This window comes from Mytilus edulis, chromosome 3 (assembly GCF_963676685.1).
Source record: "Mytilus edulis chromosome 3, xbMytEdul2.2, whole genome shotgun sequence".
Taxonomy (NCBI): domain Eukaryota; kingdom Metazoa; phylum Mollusca; class Bivalvia; order Mytilida; family Mytilidae; genus Mytilus; species Mytilus edulis.
The window spans coordinates 22,523,479-22,540,737 of NC_092346.1; the positions used below are offsets into that span (position 1 = coordinate 22,523,479).

The following is a 17,259-nucleotide window of genomic DNA, read 5'->3' on the forward strand; positions in this document are numbered from 1 at the left end:
ATTTTTGATGAAATCACACAAAGTTCAACTTTGGACCCTTTGGGCCCCTTATTCCTAAACTGTTAGGACCAAAACTCCCAAAATCAAACACAACCTTCCTTTTATGGTCATAAACCTTGTGTTTAAATTTCATAGATTTCTATTTACTTATACTAAAGTTATGATGCAAAAACCAAGAATAATGCTTATTTGGGCCCTTTTTTGGCCCTTAATTCCTAAACTGTTGGAACCAAAACTCCCAAAATCAATCCCAACCTTCCTTTTGTGGTCATAAACCTTGTGTCAAAATTTCATAGATTTCTATTCACTTTTACTAAAGTTATAGTGCGAAAACCAAGAAAATGCTTATTTGGGCCCTTTTTGGCCCCTAATTCCTAAAATGTTGGGACCAAAACTCCCAAAATCAATCCCAACCTTCCTTTTGTGGTCATAAACCTTGTGTTAAAATTTCATTGATTTCTATTCACTTTTACTAAAGTAAGAGTGCGAAAACTAAAAGTATTCGGACGACGACGACGACGACGCAGATGACGACGCCAACATGATAGCAATATACGACCAAAAAATTAAAATTTTTGCGGTCGTATAAAAATTATAGAGATCCATTCACTAAAACTAAAGTTATTGTCCGGAAACTAAACAAGTCTTACGACGACCACAACATGAGAGCTAAATGTTTTTTGCAGTCATATAAAAATTTGGAAAATATGTTCTTATGACGTAGTAAGACCTTTACATTTAGTGGTCAGCACTTATTGCAAATTTAGAAAATGTGTATCGTCGACAAATGAAGTTGGCCTTTACATTAATTTTAATCCAAATACTGTGAAAGTACTTTTATTCCTGGGGTACCAATTTTCATGGTTTTTGTGGATTACTTTATCCACAAATTTAAGTGTCCAAAGAAATAAAAACAACCATTGTCCAAATGCACGGCACAGATTCATCAATATTATGATGGAGTGCGGAAACTGAAAGAAGAAGAAGACATGGAAAGATCCCCATCCGTAGGTTTGACTACTGATATGATCTAGAGAATATATTGAATTACACCAAATCTGAGAATACTTTAATAGTAGTCACAGAACTACAACCACATGCAGGATTATACCCATTCAATCTTTAATAACCTAAACTGTACAACTTTTGATCTTTTAATTCTCTTAACAAATATTTATGATCGATGAAAGTCAGTTTTCCTGTATGGATATGCTAGTATGATAAAGTGTTCATTTTATATCCTCACAGTTCTCATACATATGGGAAATTATAATGTCATGCTGAGCTTGATTTTGATAAGAATTATTTATCTATAACATCTTTTCAATGATTGAAAAAAAATAATGGCAGCCATGTAATTTAGAGGACTAATAAACAACTGAAGAAGGCCAATGGCCGAAACGTCTTGAACAATTGGTTTATTTATACAATTATAAAAGGTATGTTCTCTATTGGAATTTTGAAAACAAAGACGAATTATTTGACAATTCAAGATATGTTTATAGCATTTGTTTATATTACTGTTTTCTTTAGGTGACATGTTTATGGCCTAATTAACACCTTTGATGGTCTGTTGATCACTTTATCATGGGTTAGTTAGTGTTGTCACTACAATTTACAACAGTCAATGTTTACTTTGCAATTTCCTCCTTTACTCCTGGTTTGCCCTAACTCGAATAATTCAAGCCCTTTCCGTGTCCGATTTTCTCCCACACAAGGGCTTGAACTCCTTATGATCATTGGCCGCGTCGCCTGCTCTCTGTGAAAGAGAGCCAATCGGCTGCGATCAGGATAATGAGTCTGCGCAACTGTTTTGTAATTGTCTTACCAAACACTAGTGTTCAATTAACACAAATCCGATAATAATTAATTAACATCAATTTTATTGAACCTATATGCTGAGAGTACCATGAGAGTGCGCATGCTGGTTATAGAGGTCACTGCGTAAATAGGTCTAAAGAGGTCAAATCATGGATTTAATCCTCCGTTAAATTCGTAGAAAATATTGGATATATAAGTTGATTTTAAATGGATATTATGATTTGCGTAATTTAAGGAATACGATCTTTAAATTGATACATAGTTTTGGATTTTATCTATTCTCGATGTGTTTTGATTGTGATGGATAAATTTGTCACGTTGTCGCCAATGTAACTTTAACATAATGGCTGACCAATCGAGCATAAACTCGTTACAAGAACTTTCTGGCTTGGCCAAGAATAGTTCGAATACTGACAAAAGTTGCGTTCCAACAAGGCTTATTTCGTCTGGTTATAATATCAATGACGATATTAATGATAACGTTTTTGAAGCAACTGTTGAAAAAGCCGCGTTTGGAGGCGGAGCTTCAGCTGTCAATCATGACAGAGTGCCGGAAGTGACACCGGATGTTTACAACATTTTGTTGCAAAATCAAATTCTCATGCAAAACATGATGAAAAGACAGATGTTTTCGACTACTGATAGTAGCAACAATGTAAATAAAAACAATTCTAGAAAATCGGCGACGATTTCTAGGACACCAGCACCTGTGGTGAAGAAACATAACAAACATCATGACGATTATCAATCGCAGCTGGACAAATTATTTGATGTAAATAATAATAAATCTGAACAATCAGAACAACTATATTCTGATATATCAAGCGCTGAAAGAAATGACGAGAGTGTCTATGACAGCGATGACGATTGTTCAGGAGATGAGGAACTTGCCAAAATACTAGCAAGAAAAATGACAATATTAATGTCCTAGAATCTATGAAAGATTTTATCAGTACAGAGGAACTGTCTGGGCCTAAGATAAACAATGATCTGGCTGGTTACATGAACCAAGGACTTAGAACAAGACCTAATGAAGACAAACTTAAAGAACTTACCCAAAAATATAACAAGCCTGCAAATGTTAGCAGCCTTAAAGTTCCTAGAGTAAATTTAGGTGAGATTATAAGAATATATAACTATAATTATAAATGTTTACTGTAACCAAACTTACTATAGTTATCACAGAAATAAATCAAGATATAAAACAGTGTTTTTCCAGCAGAGCTGATCTAACTGTGACATATATATTACATAATGTTAATAAGTAAAATGTCTCTGATTATAGGTTTATAAAACTGTTTATAAAATACTATTATTTAGTATTGGTTCAACACAATCCAAAATAAATATATAAATATATTATACATGTACTATTTCTAGGTCAAGATTATGAAACTATCAATAATTAATAAATTAAATTAATAATAATTGTAGGCATTTGGAGACAAATGACAACAAGAAATAAAGATGTTGATCTCAAGTTGCAACACTTACAGAATTTGCTTTCAAAGGCAGCCTGCCCCATGATGTACATGATGGACATGTTCCTACAAAAATCATCAAACCAACAACCTATAACAATACAAGAGGTGCAATCTTACACTGTTACATGTAAGGATACTTACCAAATGCTGCAAGCATCTTTCAGCGAAATAACTTTCAGACGTAGAAGTTTTATAAAAGGTGACATACAGCCACAATATAAAGCGTTGTGTGATGATACAACACCTGTTACGACATGTTATTTGGAGACGACATTAAAGAAAAAATAAAAGAAATGGATGCCGAGAACAGTGTCTTCAAGAAAGTTGGCCATGAGAAATCAACTGGATTTCATCAATCCGCCAGAGGGCGAGGTGGGTCGTCTCACAAATTTGGGAAGAAAAAGCGCAAAATTGATGGTGGCAAGCCCAAGGCACATGTACCGAACAAAAAACCAAAATACAATGATGGTAGTTTTTTAGACTACAACAGAGATGCAACTAATCGTCGGACCCGTCGGACCTAAGGGGCAGAATTTATGCAGGTCCGGCAAAACTCGTAGCTGTGCAGGACCTGATGGCCGGCAATATTTAAGTCCGCTTGGGTCCGCCAAAACTGAAATCCCCGTCGGCCCCGGCAGAGTATTTTGTTTATAAAATTGCGATCATCTTTAATAAAAGTAAATGTCCTGTTCCCCCGCATTTTCTAACTCCGGGAACCAGTATTTCCGCCCAGTAATAGTCTTTCGTACCTTGTCCATCTCGCCCCGAACAATTCTCCGTATTTCCGTCATGTTTTTTGTTTTAGAAATTCGCTCTCTAGGAAGGAGGTCTATTAAGCATAGTTGATAAGTTCAGGAAATATGTCATGGCCGATAAAATTTGTAAGTGGGTCGAAACCCGGTAAAAGACCAAACCAGTCACCTATTCAAGTTGATAAAGCTGTAAAGCGGTCTTTGTACGAAAAGGAGAAACGACCTGAAAGGTCATTCAACCCAAAATGGCAAGAGGGGAGATCATGGTTACTTTATAACAACAATGTGATGACTTGCACAATTTGTATTTCGCACGGGAAACGTATCAGTACCAGCAATAATCTCAAGAATAAACACCTCTTTATTTTAAAATAATAATACTATCAACAAAATCAAAATTAACGTTTGTTCAATAGCATAATTTCATTTGATTTTTGAGTGAAAATATGGGTCTGGCAGAAATTTGATGGGTCTGGCAATACTTGGTACCCTGTAGGCCCCATTGTCTGACAGGAAAAAAAAACTGTTTGCATCTCTGCTACAACAAGACTCAATACAAGAAGAAAAAGAAAGATCAAAAGTAGATCATGTTGTATCTGAAAGTGATGTAAGTACAAATGATCACTTACTTGATATATCTTGTGAACAATTACAAAATTTTCCAAACAATTTTATTGGAGGGAAAATATCATTGTTTTTTGATCGTTGGAAAGAATTGACATCTGATTATTGGATTTTAGACATAATCAAAGGTTATAAGCTAGAATTTGAAAACATACCTACACAGATTAATAAACCACACCCACTTGTTTTTAATGCTATAGAAAATCAATATGTGCAGCAAGAAATAGACAAGTTTATAACAAAAAGAATAATTCAACCTGTAACTCAAACTGAGGATCAATATGTCTCAAATATTTTTGTGAGACCTAAGAAAGATGGTACTTATAGAGTTATTTTAAATCTAAAACAGTTAAATCTTGATATTGAACATATTCATTTCAAAATGGAAACTTTTAAAACTGCTGTGACAAGCATTTCTAAAAATTGCTGGTTTGGATCTGTTGATTTGAAAGATGCCTATTATTCTGTGAAAGTTGACAAAAATGACAGAAAATACTTAAGATTTTATTGGAAACATGTCTTGTATGAATATACTTGTTTGCCAAATGGTTTAACAACAGCTCCGAGAATTTTTACCAAAATTTTGAAAGTTGTTTTTTCAAAATTAAGGAGTAAAGGGCATTGTAATACACCATACATTGATGACAGTTTAATACTTGTCAGCAAAACTTATGCTGAATGTCAAAAGAATATAACTGACACAGTAAAATTGTTGGATTATCTCGGATTTACAATACATCCAGATAAATCTGTGCTTCAGCCTACCCAAGTTATTGTGTTTTGGGGATTTGTGATTAATTCACTCACAATGCGTATAACATTAACCGAAGAAAAGGCAGATAACATTGCAAAATTATGTTCTCGATTAATTTTAAAGAAAGAGATTACAATACGTGAGTTTGCCCAAGTAATTGGAAAGTTAGTAGCAACACAACCTGGTGTACAGTTTGCACCACTATATATCAAGTCATTAGAGATTACCAAAGATATATTGTTAAAATGTCACTATGGAAATTTTGATGCAAAAATGATTTTGTCAGACGATAATATTTCTGACTTAAACTGGTGGGTTAATAATTTTAAATCCAGTTTCAACCCGATAAATCAAAAGGATCCTGACTTTATTCTTAAGACGGATAGTTCAAGCAAGGGTTGGGGTGCAGTTGTGCAAGATACACTGTTAGAAACCAAAGGTTTTTGGTCGTACGAAGAACAGAAAAATCATATCAATTTTCTAGAACTTAAAGCTGTATTACTAGCATTAAAATGGTTTTGTTCTTCTAGGGAAAAAATTCATATACAAGTTTATGTAGATAACATGGTGGCATTGAATTACATTAACAAAATGGGTGGTCGCATTCTGAAGTTAAACACGTTAACAAAAGAATTATGGAATTGGTGTATTAATAGAAAAATCTGGGTAACTGCGTTTTATTTGCCTGGAGTTGCAAATATAGAGGCAGATCGCCTCTCATGATCAATAAATGTTGACATTGAGTGGAAATTAAATGAAAATGTTTTTCATATTATAAATAGTTTATTTGGACCACATGATTTGGATTTGTTTGCATCCAAGATACCACGTTACTATTCATATTTTCCTGATAGTTATGCAGAAGCAGTAGATGCTTTTTCAGTTCAATGGAATAACATTAATTGCTATTGTTTTCCTCCTTTCAGTCTGATTGGGAAGATACTGCAAAAAGTAGACAAGGACAAAGCAGACATGACGTTAGTTGCACCGTTATGGAACACCCAAAACTGGTTTCCACTGATATTACACTGGATAGTGGCAGATTCATTTATGATAAACAGCCAGAAAAATCTACTTTATCAACCTCAAAGTCCGACAATAGAACATCACATAGTGAAATTAAAATTAGCAGTTTTCAGGATATCGGGCAACTGTTCCAAAGTTATGGACTATCAAAAGAAGCTTCCGACATTATTGCATCATCGTAGAAACCAGCTACCAAACAACAATATTGGACATATTGCAAAAGATGGTTGTCATTTTGCAGTGAAAGGGAAATCGATATATTTAAAGCCACTGAGTTAAATGTTTTAGAATTTTTAACATTACTTTATAAACAAGGTTTAGGTTATAGTGCTATTAACACTGCAAGAAGTATGTTATCTTCTTTTTTGTCAGTAAATAGAGAAATAACGGTTGGTCAATGGCCACTAGTGAAGCGATTTTTAAAAGGTATTTTTAATCTTAAACCATCATTACCTAGATATCAAAAGACATGGGATGTTAATATAGTGTTACAATATCTTATGACATTAACACCAGTTCACATGTTGACTTTGCGTGTTTTATCGTATAAGTTAGTTACATTACTGTTATTATTAACAGGTCAAAGGTTACAAACTATTCATTGTTTTGATTTGGATGACATAAATGTTACAGATAGTAGCATATATATAGATGTAAGAACTTTATTAAAATGTTCGAAGCCTGGATCACATTTACAACCAATAGAGTTGCCAGCTTTTATAGATGATGATAGACTTTGTATAGTTACTGTTTTTAAGGAATATTTACTTAGAACATCTTCCTTCAGAAAAACTCAAAAGCTAATATTAAGCTGTGTCAAACCGTATCAACATGTGTCTAAAGCCACTATTGCACGTTGGGTGAAAACTGTTCTGCAGTTGGCTGGTATAGATATTACAATTTATAAATCACATAGTACTAGATCAGCTAGTACCTCAGCAGCTTTTCAATGTGCTACTTCTATTGACACAATATTAAAAGCTGCAGGATGGTCAAATGATTCAACATTTAGAAAATTTTATAACAGACCAGTTTCAAAACAAAATTATAATGATAATTTTAGTGTCAAAGTTTTGAGAAGTCAAAAATTGTCAAACTGATTGATTAGAATATCTATGAACAGTTTACTATAAAGTTGCATATATTATGTAATTATGTGTACATGTATGTATATATTGTTTAGTTATAATTTGGAAGAATACAAGTTAACTACTACTTTGTAATTATGTAACAAAGGGGCTGCTGGCTCAGTCGCTACGCCTCCTTGTTACGGGGTCATAATTTTATGCGAAAAATCATTAGAAAAACGTTTACACCAATGACAGGAACTAGTTGTTGCAGTTATCAAAGATCAAACAGATTCACTTTTGATTATCATTTAATTCCAAGTCCAAGAAATAAACATAGGACAATGTCAATATCAAATGTACGACTCCTAACTGTAACTATCTCGACTCTCTGTTCTTACTCTTTATCCACACTATTTCTATTCTCTACTGTTTTACATTTATTTTCACACAATATTTATACTATTAATCAGACAATACCTCATTTGTAACAATACTCAAATTAATATGACATTTCATAACACATAGCAATAAGTAACAGTTTTCACATAATTAATATAAAAGATAATTATAATTCCTCATATAATCCCATTAACACATATTCTCTTATATGCTTAATTCTCTCACATTAATTCTCAATCTGTCACAAATCCTTAAATATCAAATGTCACTAATTAACTCACATTTTGTTTTGACATGTAAATTATTAAATTTGTAAAAACAGTATTTCTGTAAAAGTCCAATTTTTTAATAAAATAATCAATTAAAATAATAAGTCCAAATTAGCCTTATGACAATTATTTATGCCTGATTATATCAACATAAAAGACTGGTTATGTGTAACAGATCACATATCTCTGAAATCTCATGGTACTCTCAGCATATAGGTTCAATAAAATTGTACAATTTAATGAGACTTACCTTAAGTCGAAATTTGATTGTAATTTTGTTGAACCTATTTATGCTGAGAGTTAACATGCCCACCCGATAACTCGTATTCCCTCCCAATTTTATTTTATTTTCTGGTGTATCATTATGTACTATGTGCTCTGTTACATTCTCTGAAAAGTGACCTCTATGACCGGCATGCACACTCTCATGTTAACTCTCAGCATAAATAGGTTCAACAAAATTACAATCAAATTTCGACTTAAGGTAAGTCTCATTTAATTGTACAATTAACATCAGTTCACATCATTTAACATCAATTAACATCCGGAACTCCTCCTTCTTTAGTTGCCAACTTAGTAAAAAATTCCCATATTGCATAGCGGTGTGAATTTTCCGGTTGACGGTCTTTATCGAGGAAGACGTTCAGGCATTAATGTAGCCTTCGTAGATTAGCGGAATATAACGACTGAATTATTCGGGTTAGGTTTGCCCACTTTTAATTCAACCAATTATCTATTAGTTAAGAAAACAAAAAAGACAAAAGGTTTAATGAGCATACAATTGTATAGTCTGTTCCAACTTAGGTATATAGTTTGTAAGTGTTTTTCTAGATATTCAGGTTGTTTTTTTTGTATAGAAAAATAATAAAAAAATCAAATATTTTTTCTCAGAAATTTAATATCAATTCAATCAATTAATTCAACATACATTTACAGCAAATAACTAAAAAATGATATTCAGTTATAAAATTTATGTTCATTAGTTTCTGAATGATTTTCATGATAGAAATATATTTATACACTGAGTTCTCTTTTATTGCAAACTTTATTTAACAAATTAATTAATTTTATAAATGCATTGCATTAGGAAATAATTAAGCACAAAACAGTAATAAGGGCACTATAATGTAAAATGATTAGAGACACAATCTTTTATATAAACATCAAAAGTAACAAAACATTTAATATATTTACAAAGTCACAATTAACAATAATTCACTTCATTGTTCAGTTCAAATGGAGAAGATGGGATGTTGCGTCAGAGTATTCCACCACGTTGATGGGTCCTTGTTGGTATCTGTATATGAGTCTGGTGTCTATTACTCTGTATGGTCGTCTTTAAGGTGGGCGGGTTCCTCCTGCTGCATACTGGATAATGTTGCATTATGTTAGTGCCTTTGTCTTCTTCAGTAGCTCAATGATCTCGTAGATGTTTGGGTGGGCGTGTTCGAGTCGCTTCTTATGTTTGTTGTGCCATCCTTCCAGGTGATTTGTGCATGGTGCAGGGTCCTTCTGTTTAATAGTGGTTCTATAGAAAGCGGCAGGTTTCAACCCAAAACCCTGTCACGTAATCTGTAAATGAAGTTGTAGCGGGTATGTTTTCAGTTTCTCCAATGTCCAATTGTTAAAGCAACAATTCCCTTTATGTTTACATATACATGCAGGGCTTTCCATTGAAGCCGGTAGCCGGCGGAAATCCGCCATTTGCGGTGGCTTCAAGTGCCGGCTACTTCACTGACAAAAATATAAATTCAAAAAAAAAAAATATCTTTTTTCAAATGTTTACAGCAGCCGAGAGACGTATTGTCGCAAAGTCGCGGTCGCGATAAACAAGGGATGACAAGTCAGTGTTTACCTTGGGCTAAATATAGTTCACATGAATACAGGTCACTGATTGGTTGTTTATTTAAAGTCAGAATGCATCGTTTCTTTTCAATGATAACAAGAGAGACATTCCGGTGATCATTGAACGATAACTATAGAGACGTTCCGATGGTCATTAACTCGTTGGCTTTTTTTGGCTTTTAAAACGTGAAGACAATCAGATAGGATGACAATTTTATGTTATGGATTAATATCAGTCAAATTATAGAAAGTGTAGTAGATCATATTGTTCAGAATCTGGAAAACAGTATCTTTTGATGTTAATTTTTCAAAGCCGACTCGATGTTCAGAGAATCAAGGTCAAAACCGAAAGTAGAATATTGTCGACTCGACCTCAAATAAATAACATTTCCAAATGATTTTTGTATCCGACTTATTGAACAGTTTACCAAAAAAAAGAGAAAATCAGAGGATATATCAATTTTCTGTCAATGCTTAAGAAATAATTGTATGATTTAAATACGCCTAACAGTATTTAGAGAGACAAGGGGGTCATTTGTTTACAAATGCACGTAGTTATGCAAAATAAATTGATCAAGATTTCTAACAAACCGGATTATTATATAAATAAAACTCCTTTAAAAGTAAATGAATTTTAAGCATAAGGTAATGAAAACAAAAAACTATAACATAAAAAAAAATGAAATTTCTTCGAGATTTTTTTTCTTTCTTTAATTTCATACATAAAAAATGGTCATTTGAGAGATGAAATTAAGTGCCAGGAGATTGCGAGAATGCAGGATTTAGCTCTATTTATGCCAGAGCTTATGGGGGCCTTGAGCGGCCCCCAGACCCCCTGCCGTAAGGCTTCGCCGAACGCATGTTACAGCCGCCTATAATTTTAATTGAGCCTTCTACTTCAATTTCAAGGGAAAGCCCTGTACATGTAATTAAAAGTGGGCAAACCAGGATGACACTAATCCAGACTATTTGTAACCCTCATTTATAGTGAGATACAACTTCCCCAAACTGATGGTTAGTAAGTTCAATAACACTTTTATTCAACAAATTTGATAGCAGGTCATCAATAATGAGTTGCTCAGTGTCATTAAATTTTATTTCTTTACGTGAACATTTTTTACAAGGATCAGTCTCAAATTCTAAGTGATAACCTTGAGACACAATGCTCAAGAGGTTATCACTTGTAATGTTTTTCCATACTGGTAAACAGTTTGAAATTTTTCCTGCTACAAAATTGGCAGGTATATTTTTAAGATGATGTAATTCATTAACCATAAAAGTACTTACATTATCTTTTGTGACTAGTGTTTCTTTTGGCCCAGATTCCCCTTGCCTTCCTTGTTTTTCTTTCCCTCTCGGTTCATCTGGGCCCGTTTGGCTAAAAAAGAACTTTTAAAACCACTGCTATAACCACTGTTAAAACCATTGCTCTTATTATTGTCTCTGTTTGATTTCTCTGGTTCTCTAGTTTTTTCTTTGCCAAACCCTTTAATAGACCCAATCTTTTTCCCCAGTTTTACACTATCATCAATTTCTTTCATTCTTTTTTCAAGGTCTTCTTGTTCCCCAAACAGGTACTTTGATGAAATCTTTTCCCCTTCATTGGAAAGTACATAGTACTTCTTGTCAAGTGCTGGAGTCAGTAATTTTTTCCGCTGGCTACACATGTCTCTGTGTGCATACAGTAACATACTCAAAGAATCAAGTGCCAATTCGAAATTTTCTTCAGATTCCTCTGTTGAGCTTTTTAAACTTTTGTCCATCAACAAAACCAGAGGAATCATCCCATTCACTAAATATCCTTGCGTTCTCTGAAAAGTCCTTTAAACGTTTGTCAGTTTCTTTTGAAGTCCATAGAACTTTATTGACCTTATGCACTTCCAAATAATCACAATTATCAGGTCTAACGTATTTTTCTAATAGCTCTTGTACCTCTTTGCTCCTATGGTCTACCGTAGACTCGTATCCTTGGTTTACGATTTTCGCTATTTCCTCATGTATGGAAGGACCTAATTTTGGCTTTTTGGAAAGAACACTTTCTACTCTTTTGATCATCTCAAACTTTGTCCGTGCAATTTCCACTTTTCTATGTTTACTCCTTGGTTCTCCTTCCTCATCTTCACTTGACGATTCAAAATGTCCTTTGGATTCTTCTTCCGATATGCTGTCATAAAAACTATCAGCTGTATTTACATTTGGTGACCTGCTAACCTTGCTACGCGCATGCATACTGGAAGTTGTAGAAGGTGCGTGTTTGTTGTTGTTTTGAATACACGCATTTTTAATCTCTGAAACAGATTTAGTCAGAGCGTTAATTGCTCTCTGTTGTTCTAAAATAAGTTTCTGATTATTGATCATCTGCTCCTGGTACATTCCAAGTAAATCCGGCCTTTTTGTTTGGTCAGATGTAGCGGTACTCGTAGCCCCTCCTTTTTTAATTTTTCCAGAAAACATAGAAGTAGCACTATTTTTCGCTACATTATCTGTTGGAGCTCCAATAATTTGAAGAGAACCATCATCATTCACAATAACTGTTTGATTTTCCAATATATTACTATCTTCCACTTGGATAGGTTCTATCGTAAATTCCTCTGCCATTTCTGGGGAAAGCATGTGCCCTCGATTTTTTCGAAATCGAAAACAGAGAAATTATCTTTAATTGATAATTTCCAAGCATATTTTTACAATATATATGTTTTTCTATACTCACATAAATCCAAATTAAAATACAATTTCCTGACACTTCATAGAATTAAATCCATTATTCGAATAAATTTTCCTCACAAAATAAGTTAATATTTGCTTATAAAAAGGATCAACCTCGTTCTGATTTGTGTCACGTGATCAATTGTTCACTCATGTGATTCTGGGTAGATTGGACTTATTAAATTAAAATTTATTCATCTGAATGTTATATCCAAATTTGAATTTGCCCTCTTCCAAAATCTGCTCTTTTTTATTAACCTGCTGGGCGATCTGTTTTTTTACAAAGTCAAATACTACCATAACATTTTTATTAATTAAATCCGGCTGCTAAAATCATTTACCACATGTTGACATAATTAAATCAGTTTATAAAATGTGATCGTAGACAGCATTCTTATAAAGATTTTTAAAATATTTGACGACAAAACTACTATTATAGTTGCCTAAATCAGTGAAGGAAATATTTCCAGAAAAAAAACATTTTTATATTATTTTCCTGAATTGGGAATTTATATTCAAATACTTTTTTTAGGGGCATCCAGCTAATTAAGGGCGCTAAACAGCTCTTAGCTATATAGTGGAATCATCCCTGTTTGTGGATAGAATCAGTCAACAAAATGGTTCACCTTTTTTTCAAACTTTCAATGTAGCTAATGAGTTAAATTGAGGGTCACATGATAATAAATTTAACAAGACATATTTGTTCGTCAGCGATATTTCTTTTTCTTATTTTGACAAAATTGTGCCAAATTGCCTGCTAACAAAGAATTGTTGTTATTATTTTATTTTCATTAAAGTCATATGAAACGAGTGAGTGGTGAAAAATAATGTTTATCCAATTCTTGAACCAATGCATGTGTACATCATAAACTTAATCCTCTGTGGACGATTTTATCATTATTTTAGCAAATATATCATATAATCGTCAATTTCTTTTCTCTCTGTTTGTTATGATTTTAAAAATATGGCTGCTCATTAAATGCCGTGTTTTGAAGCCGAGTTTTACCGACTGTCACCTTATAGTAAACAAATCACAAAAAGCATGGGTATTGAGCACGTGTTTAACATGTATAATCAGATATTTGTTTATTTCAATGACAGATCCATGCGTATTGCGATCACCAGATTTTTACGAGGAGGGTTACGCTCGGGTCACTATGCATACGGAAAATATGTCGGCGAATTGCTTCCTGGAAGCAAGCAATTAAAAATAAGTAAACTTCTTCTAAATGTGAAAAAATTAAAGAATTTTCCTCAGAAAAAAAGTATATGTACATAAGTTGTATAATGAAAACTATCCATTTAGTTATAAAAAACATATGCATATTTTTTTTTTGATTTGAGGTTTCTTATGACTTTAATGATTGAACAAAAAGAAATCATAATTTAATTTTTTTCAGATCTTGAGTCCCTTTAAAGTACAGGCACTGTTTAGCAGCCGCCTGCAAACCCTCCATTCATCTCCATCTAAATAACCGACGGACTCTCCAGAACACTGGTTAATAAAACAAATACAATTATTCATAAAGAATTGAGGAGTTTGAATATCATTAGGGACGACATCAAAAGTTCAATGAAGGATAAAAAACTTAATTCACATAGTTTTTTCACTGACCTTACATTGATCTTTTGATGTCTTCCTTTATGTCAATCCATTATGATACAATAACATACCAAAATCAATATCTAATATTGTAGACTGTGCTCCTTCTATCAAAATATGCTTCCCATCTTTGATTGCTTTATGTAGGAATGGAACAGTATCTCTTACTAAGGGACTAACTCTTTCTCTGTACACCTGTCAAAAATATAGTAATTATATCACATTGAATGTTTGCTATTCACAATTCAAAAAAAAAAAATCCAAAAAATGTGTCCATAGTACACTGATGCCCACTCGAAATACAAATTTCTATGTGCATATTTATAGGACTGTGAAATCTGGGTCAAGACTCTTATATGGTATTAAAATTAAAAAGATCATTAAAAAACCTTCCTTGACCAAAACAATTAATCTGAAGCTATTTGAAAGGAATAAAGAAAAGCAAAAATAGTGAAAATTGAACTATTAAGGCAATTACCTTCAAACTCACCAAGCCTTCCCTTTGTGATATGGAACCTTGTGGTACAAGTTCAGAAAGATCCATACACTTACACACATTAAGTTATTGTCTGGAGACTAGAAAAATACTTATTTTGACCCCTTTTGGGCCCCTTGTTCCTAAACTGTCGGGACCATAACCCCCCAAAATCAATGCCAAACTTCTTGTTGTGGTTTTAAACCTTGTGTTTAAATTTCATAGATATCCAATCACTTAAACTAAAGTTATTGCAGAGCTCCAGATAAGAATTCACAAATTGGGGTTTGAATTCACAAATTGGGGTTTTTACCCGCCATTTTCTTATGTAATTGGGTGATAAAGTTTTTAAATTGCATTATCAATTCCAATTCAGCCCTCAAGCAAATATCCAATTGGGTTTTTCACCACCAAGATCCTTTATGTATTGGGTTTTTTCATCAACACAATATTGAATATTTAGGCAATATGAACCCCAGGTGTTTTTCAATCTTAAATATGTTTCTTTCTTTATTTTGTGCTAGCTGTTTTATTTGGTTTATTCACTGATGAGCAATTTTACATTTAATTTGTGTCCCTTTTCAAACATTCTGCCAGTTTTGTATGTTCGTTTAACAATTTATATAAACTGTAAAAAATGGATATGTGTATTCGCTCATCAACTATAGTATATAAACTAAAATTATACTTGAAGTTTTTGTTTAATTCAATTTACATAAATCTGGGTTAAGTTGTCTCTTATTAGAACTTTTGGTTTCCGATGCTTTCCAACTACATATTGATCCATATTATGTCATAATTGATTTGGCCTTTCACTTTTTCCAACTGATTTCGTTTCTGAGGAAACCCTGTGTTTATTAGCAATGTTCTTGTTAAGGTACGCAAACATGCGCGTTTGTTTGATGGACGGTTCCTAAAAACACAAGCTAAGTCTTGTTATCATCATAACTTTCCTTTAGCTATTCAAAAGAAGGTGAAAACATGTTTCTCTTCAATATTTTTCACCGGACATTACCTTTCGTTTTAATTCATTGCATGTTATGATAAATCCCGAGCAATTTGAAAAATATATAACATGACACACGCTAATTGGATAAAAGCCAAGACGATCAAAATGTTTTCATAAACACGTGTACCTTTTGAGCAACAGGGACCCATTTCAGCTACTTGATGCAGGGCTTTATTTTTAGACCAAAAGGACATTTCCAGTTATAAATATTATAACAAGAGGCTCTCAAGAGCCTGAATCGCTCACCTTAATTCTTTTGGTTAAATCTCTCATCAATGATTATTTTGGCTTTTCAATTTATTTAAATGTTTTTTGGATCGTCCTATTTTCTTCAAAAGCAAAAAAAATAATCATTTTCTCCTATGTTCTATTTTAGCCATAGGAGCTATGTTTCTTGACATACAAGGAAATAAAATATAAAATTTATACTAGATACTCTGAAACTCATTTAGCCTAAGTTTGGCTGAAATTGATACAGCAGTTTCACAGGAGAAGATTAAGTCAACATGATGAACACATTGTGAAAAAAGTCTTTAAAGGGCAATAACTCCTTAAGTGGTCAATTGACAATTTTGGTCAATTTGACTTAATTGAAGATCTTACTTTGCTGAACATTATTGCTGTTTACAGTTTATTTCTATCTATAATTATATTCAAGATAATAAACAACTAGAGGCTCTAAAGAGCCTGTGTCGCTCACCTTGGTCTATGTGAATATTAAACAAAGGAAGCAGATTGAAAATTGACTACAAAGGTCAATAACTCCTACAGGGGTCAATTGACCATTTCGTTTATGTTGACTTATTTGTAGATCTTACTTTGCTGAACATTATTGCTGTTTACAGTTTACCTATATCTATAATAATATTCAATATAATAACCAAAAACAGCAAAATTTCCTTAAAATTACCAATTCAGGGGCCGCAACCCAAAAACAGGTTGTCCAATTCATCTGAAAATTTCAGGGCAGATAGATCTTGACCTGATTAACAATTTTACTTCATGTCAGATTTTCTCTAAATTATTTGGTTTTTGAGTTATAAGCCAAAAACTGCATTTTACCCCTATGTTCTATTTTTAGATGTGGCGACCATCTTGGTTTGATGGCCAGGTCACCGGACACATTTTTTAAACAAGAAACCCCAAAGATGATTGTGGCCAAGTTTGGATCAATTGGCACAGCAGTTTCAGAGAAGAAGATTTTAGTAAAAGATATATAAAATTTACAAAAAATGGTTAAAAATTGACTTCGGTGTGAGCTAAGGCTCCGTGTTGAAGGCCGTACTTTAACCTATAATGGTTTACTTTTCAAATTGTTATTTGTATGGAGAGTTGTCTCATTGGCACTCACACCACATCTTCCTATATCTATTTAAAGGGCAATAACTCCTAAAGAGGTCAACTGACCATTTTGGTCATGTT

The 17,259-nt window shown here is 33.1% G+C and overlaps 2 protein-coding genes across 2 annotated transcripts in view; one reads left to right on the forward strand and one right to left on the reverse strand.

Annotated features, from left to right (window-relative positions):
- Nucleotides 1–17,259, reverse strand: part of LOC139514222 (adenylosuccinate synthetase isozyme 1-like) — a 118,525-nt gene that overhangs the window by 31,474 nt on the left and 69,792 nt on the right. Inside the window, exon 8 of the mRNA XM_071303073.1 lies at nt 14,425–14,548. Within this exon, the coding sequence (XP_071159174.1) occupies nt 14,425–14,548 (124 nt within the window). The remainder of the gene's footprint in view (nt 1–14,424; nt 14,549–17,259) is intronic.
- Nucleotides 1,955–3,794, forward strand: LOC139514223 (uncharacterized). The gene is made up of 2 exons (XM_071303074.1): nt 1,955–2,935; nt 3,256–3,794. Exons 1-2 carry the CDS (start codon nt 2,758–2,760, stop codon nt 3,591–3,593), a joined length of 516 nt encoding a protein of 171 aa, XP_071159175.1. The 5' UTR covers nt 1,955–2,757; the 3' UTR covers nt 3,594–3,794.

What these genes read in the sequence shown, in the direction of transcription:
- LOC139514223 (XM_071303074.1), top strand. Translation starts at nt 2,758, where the DNA reads ATGAAAGATTTTATCAGTACAGAGGAACTGTCTGGGCCTAAGATAAAC. An exon ending in AGTTCCTAGAGTAAATTTAG is followed by an intron (nt 2,936 to 3,255) that starts GTGAGATTATAA and finishes TAATAATTGTAG; the next exon opens with GCATTTGGAGACAAATGACA.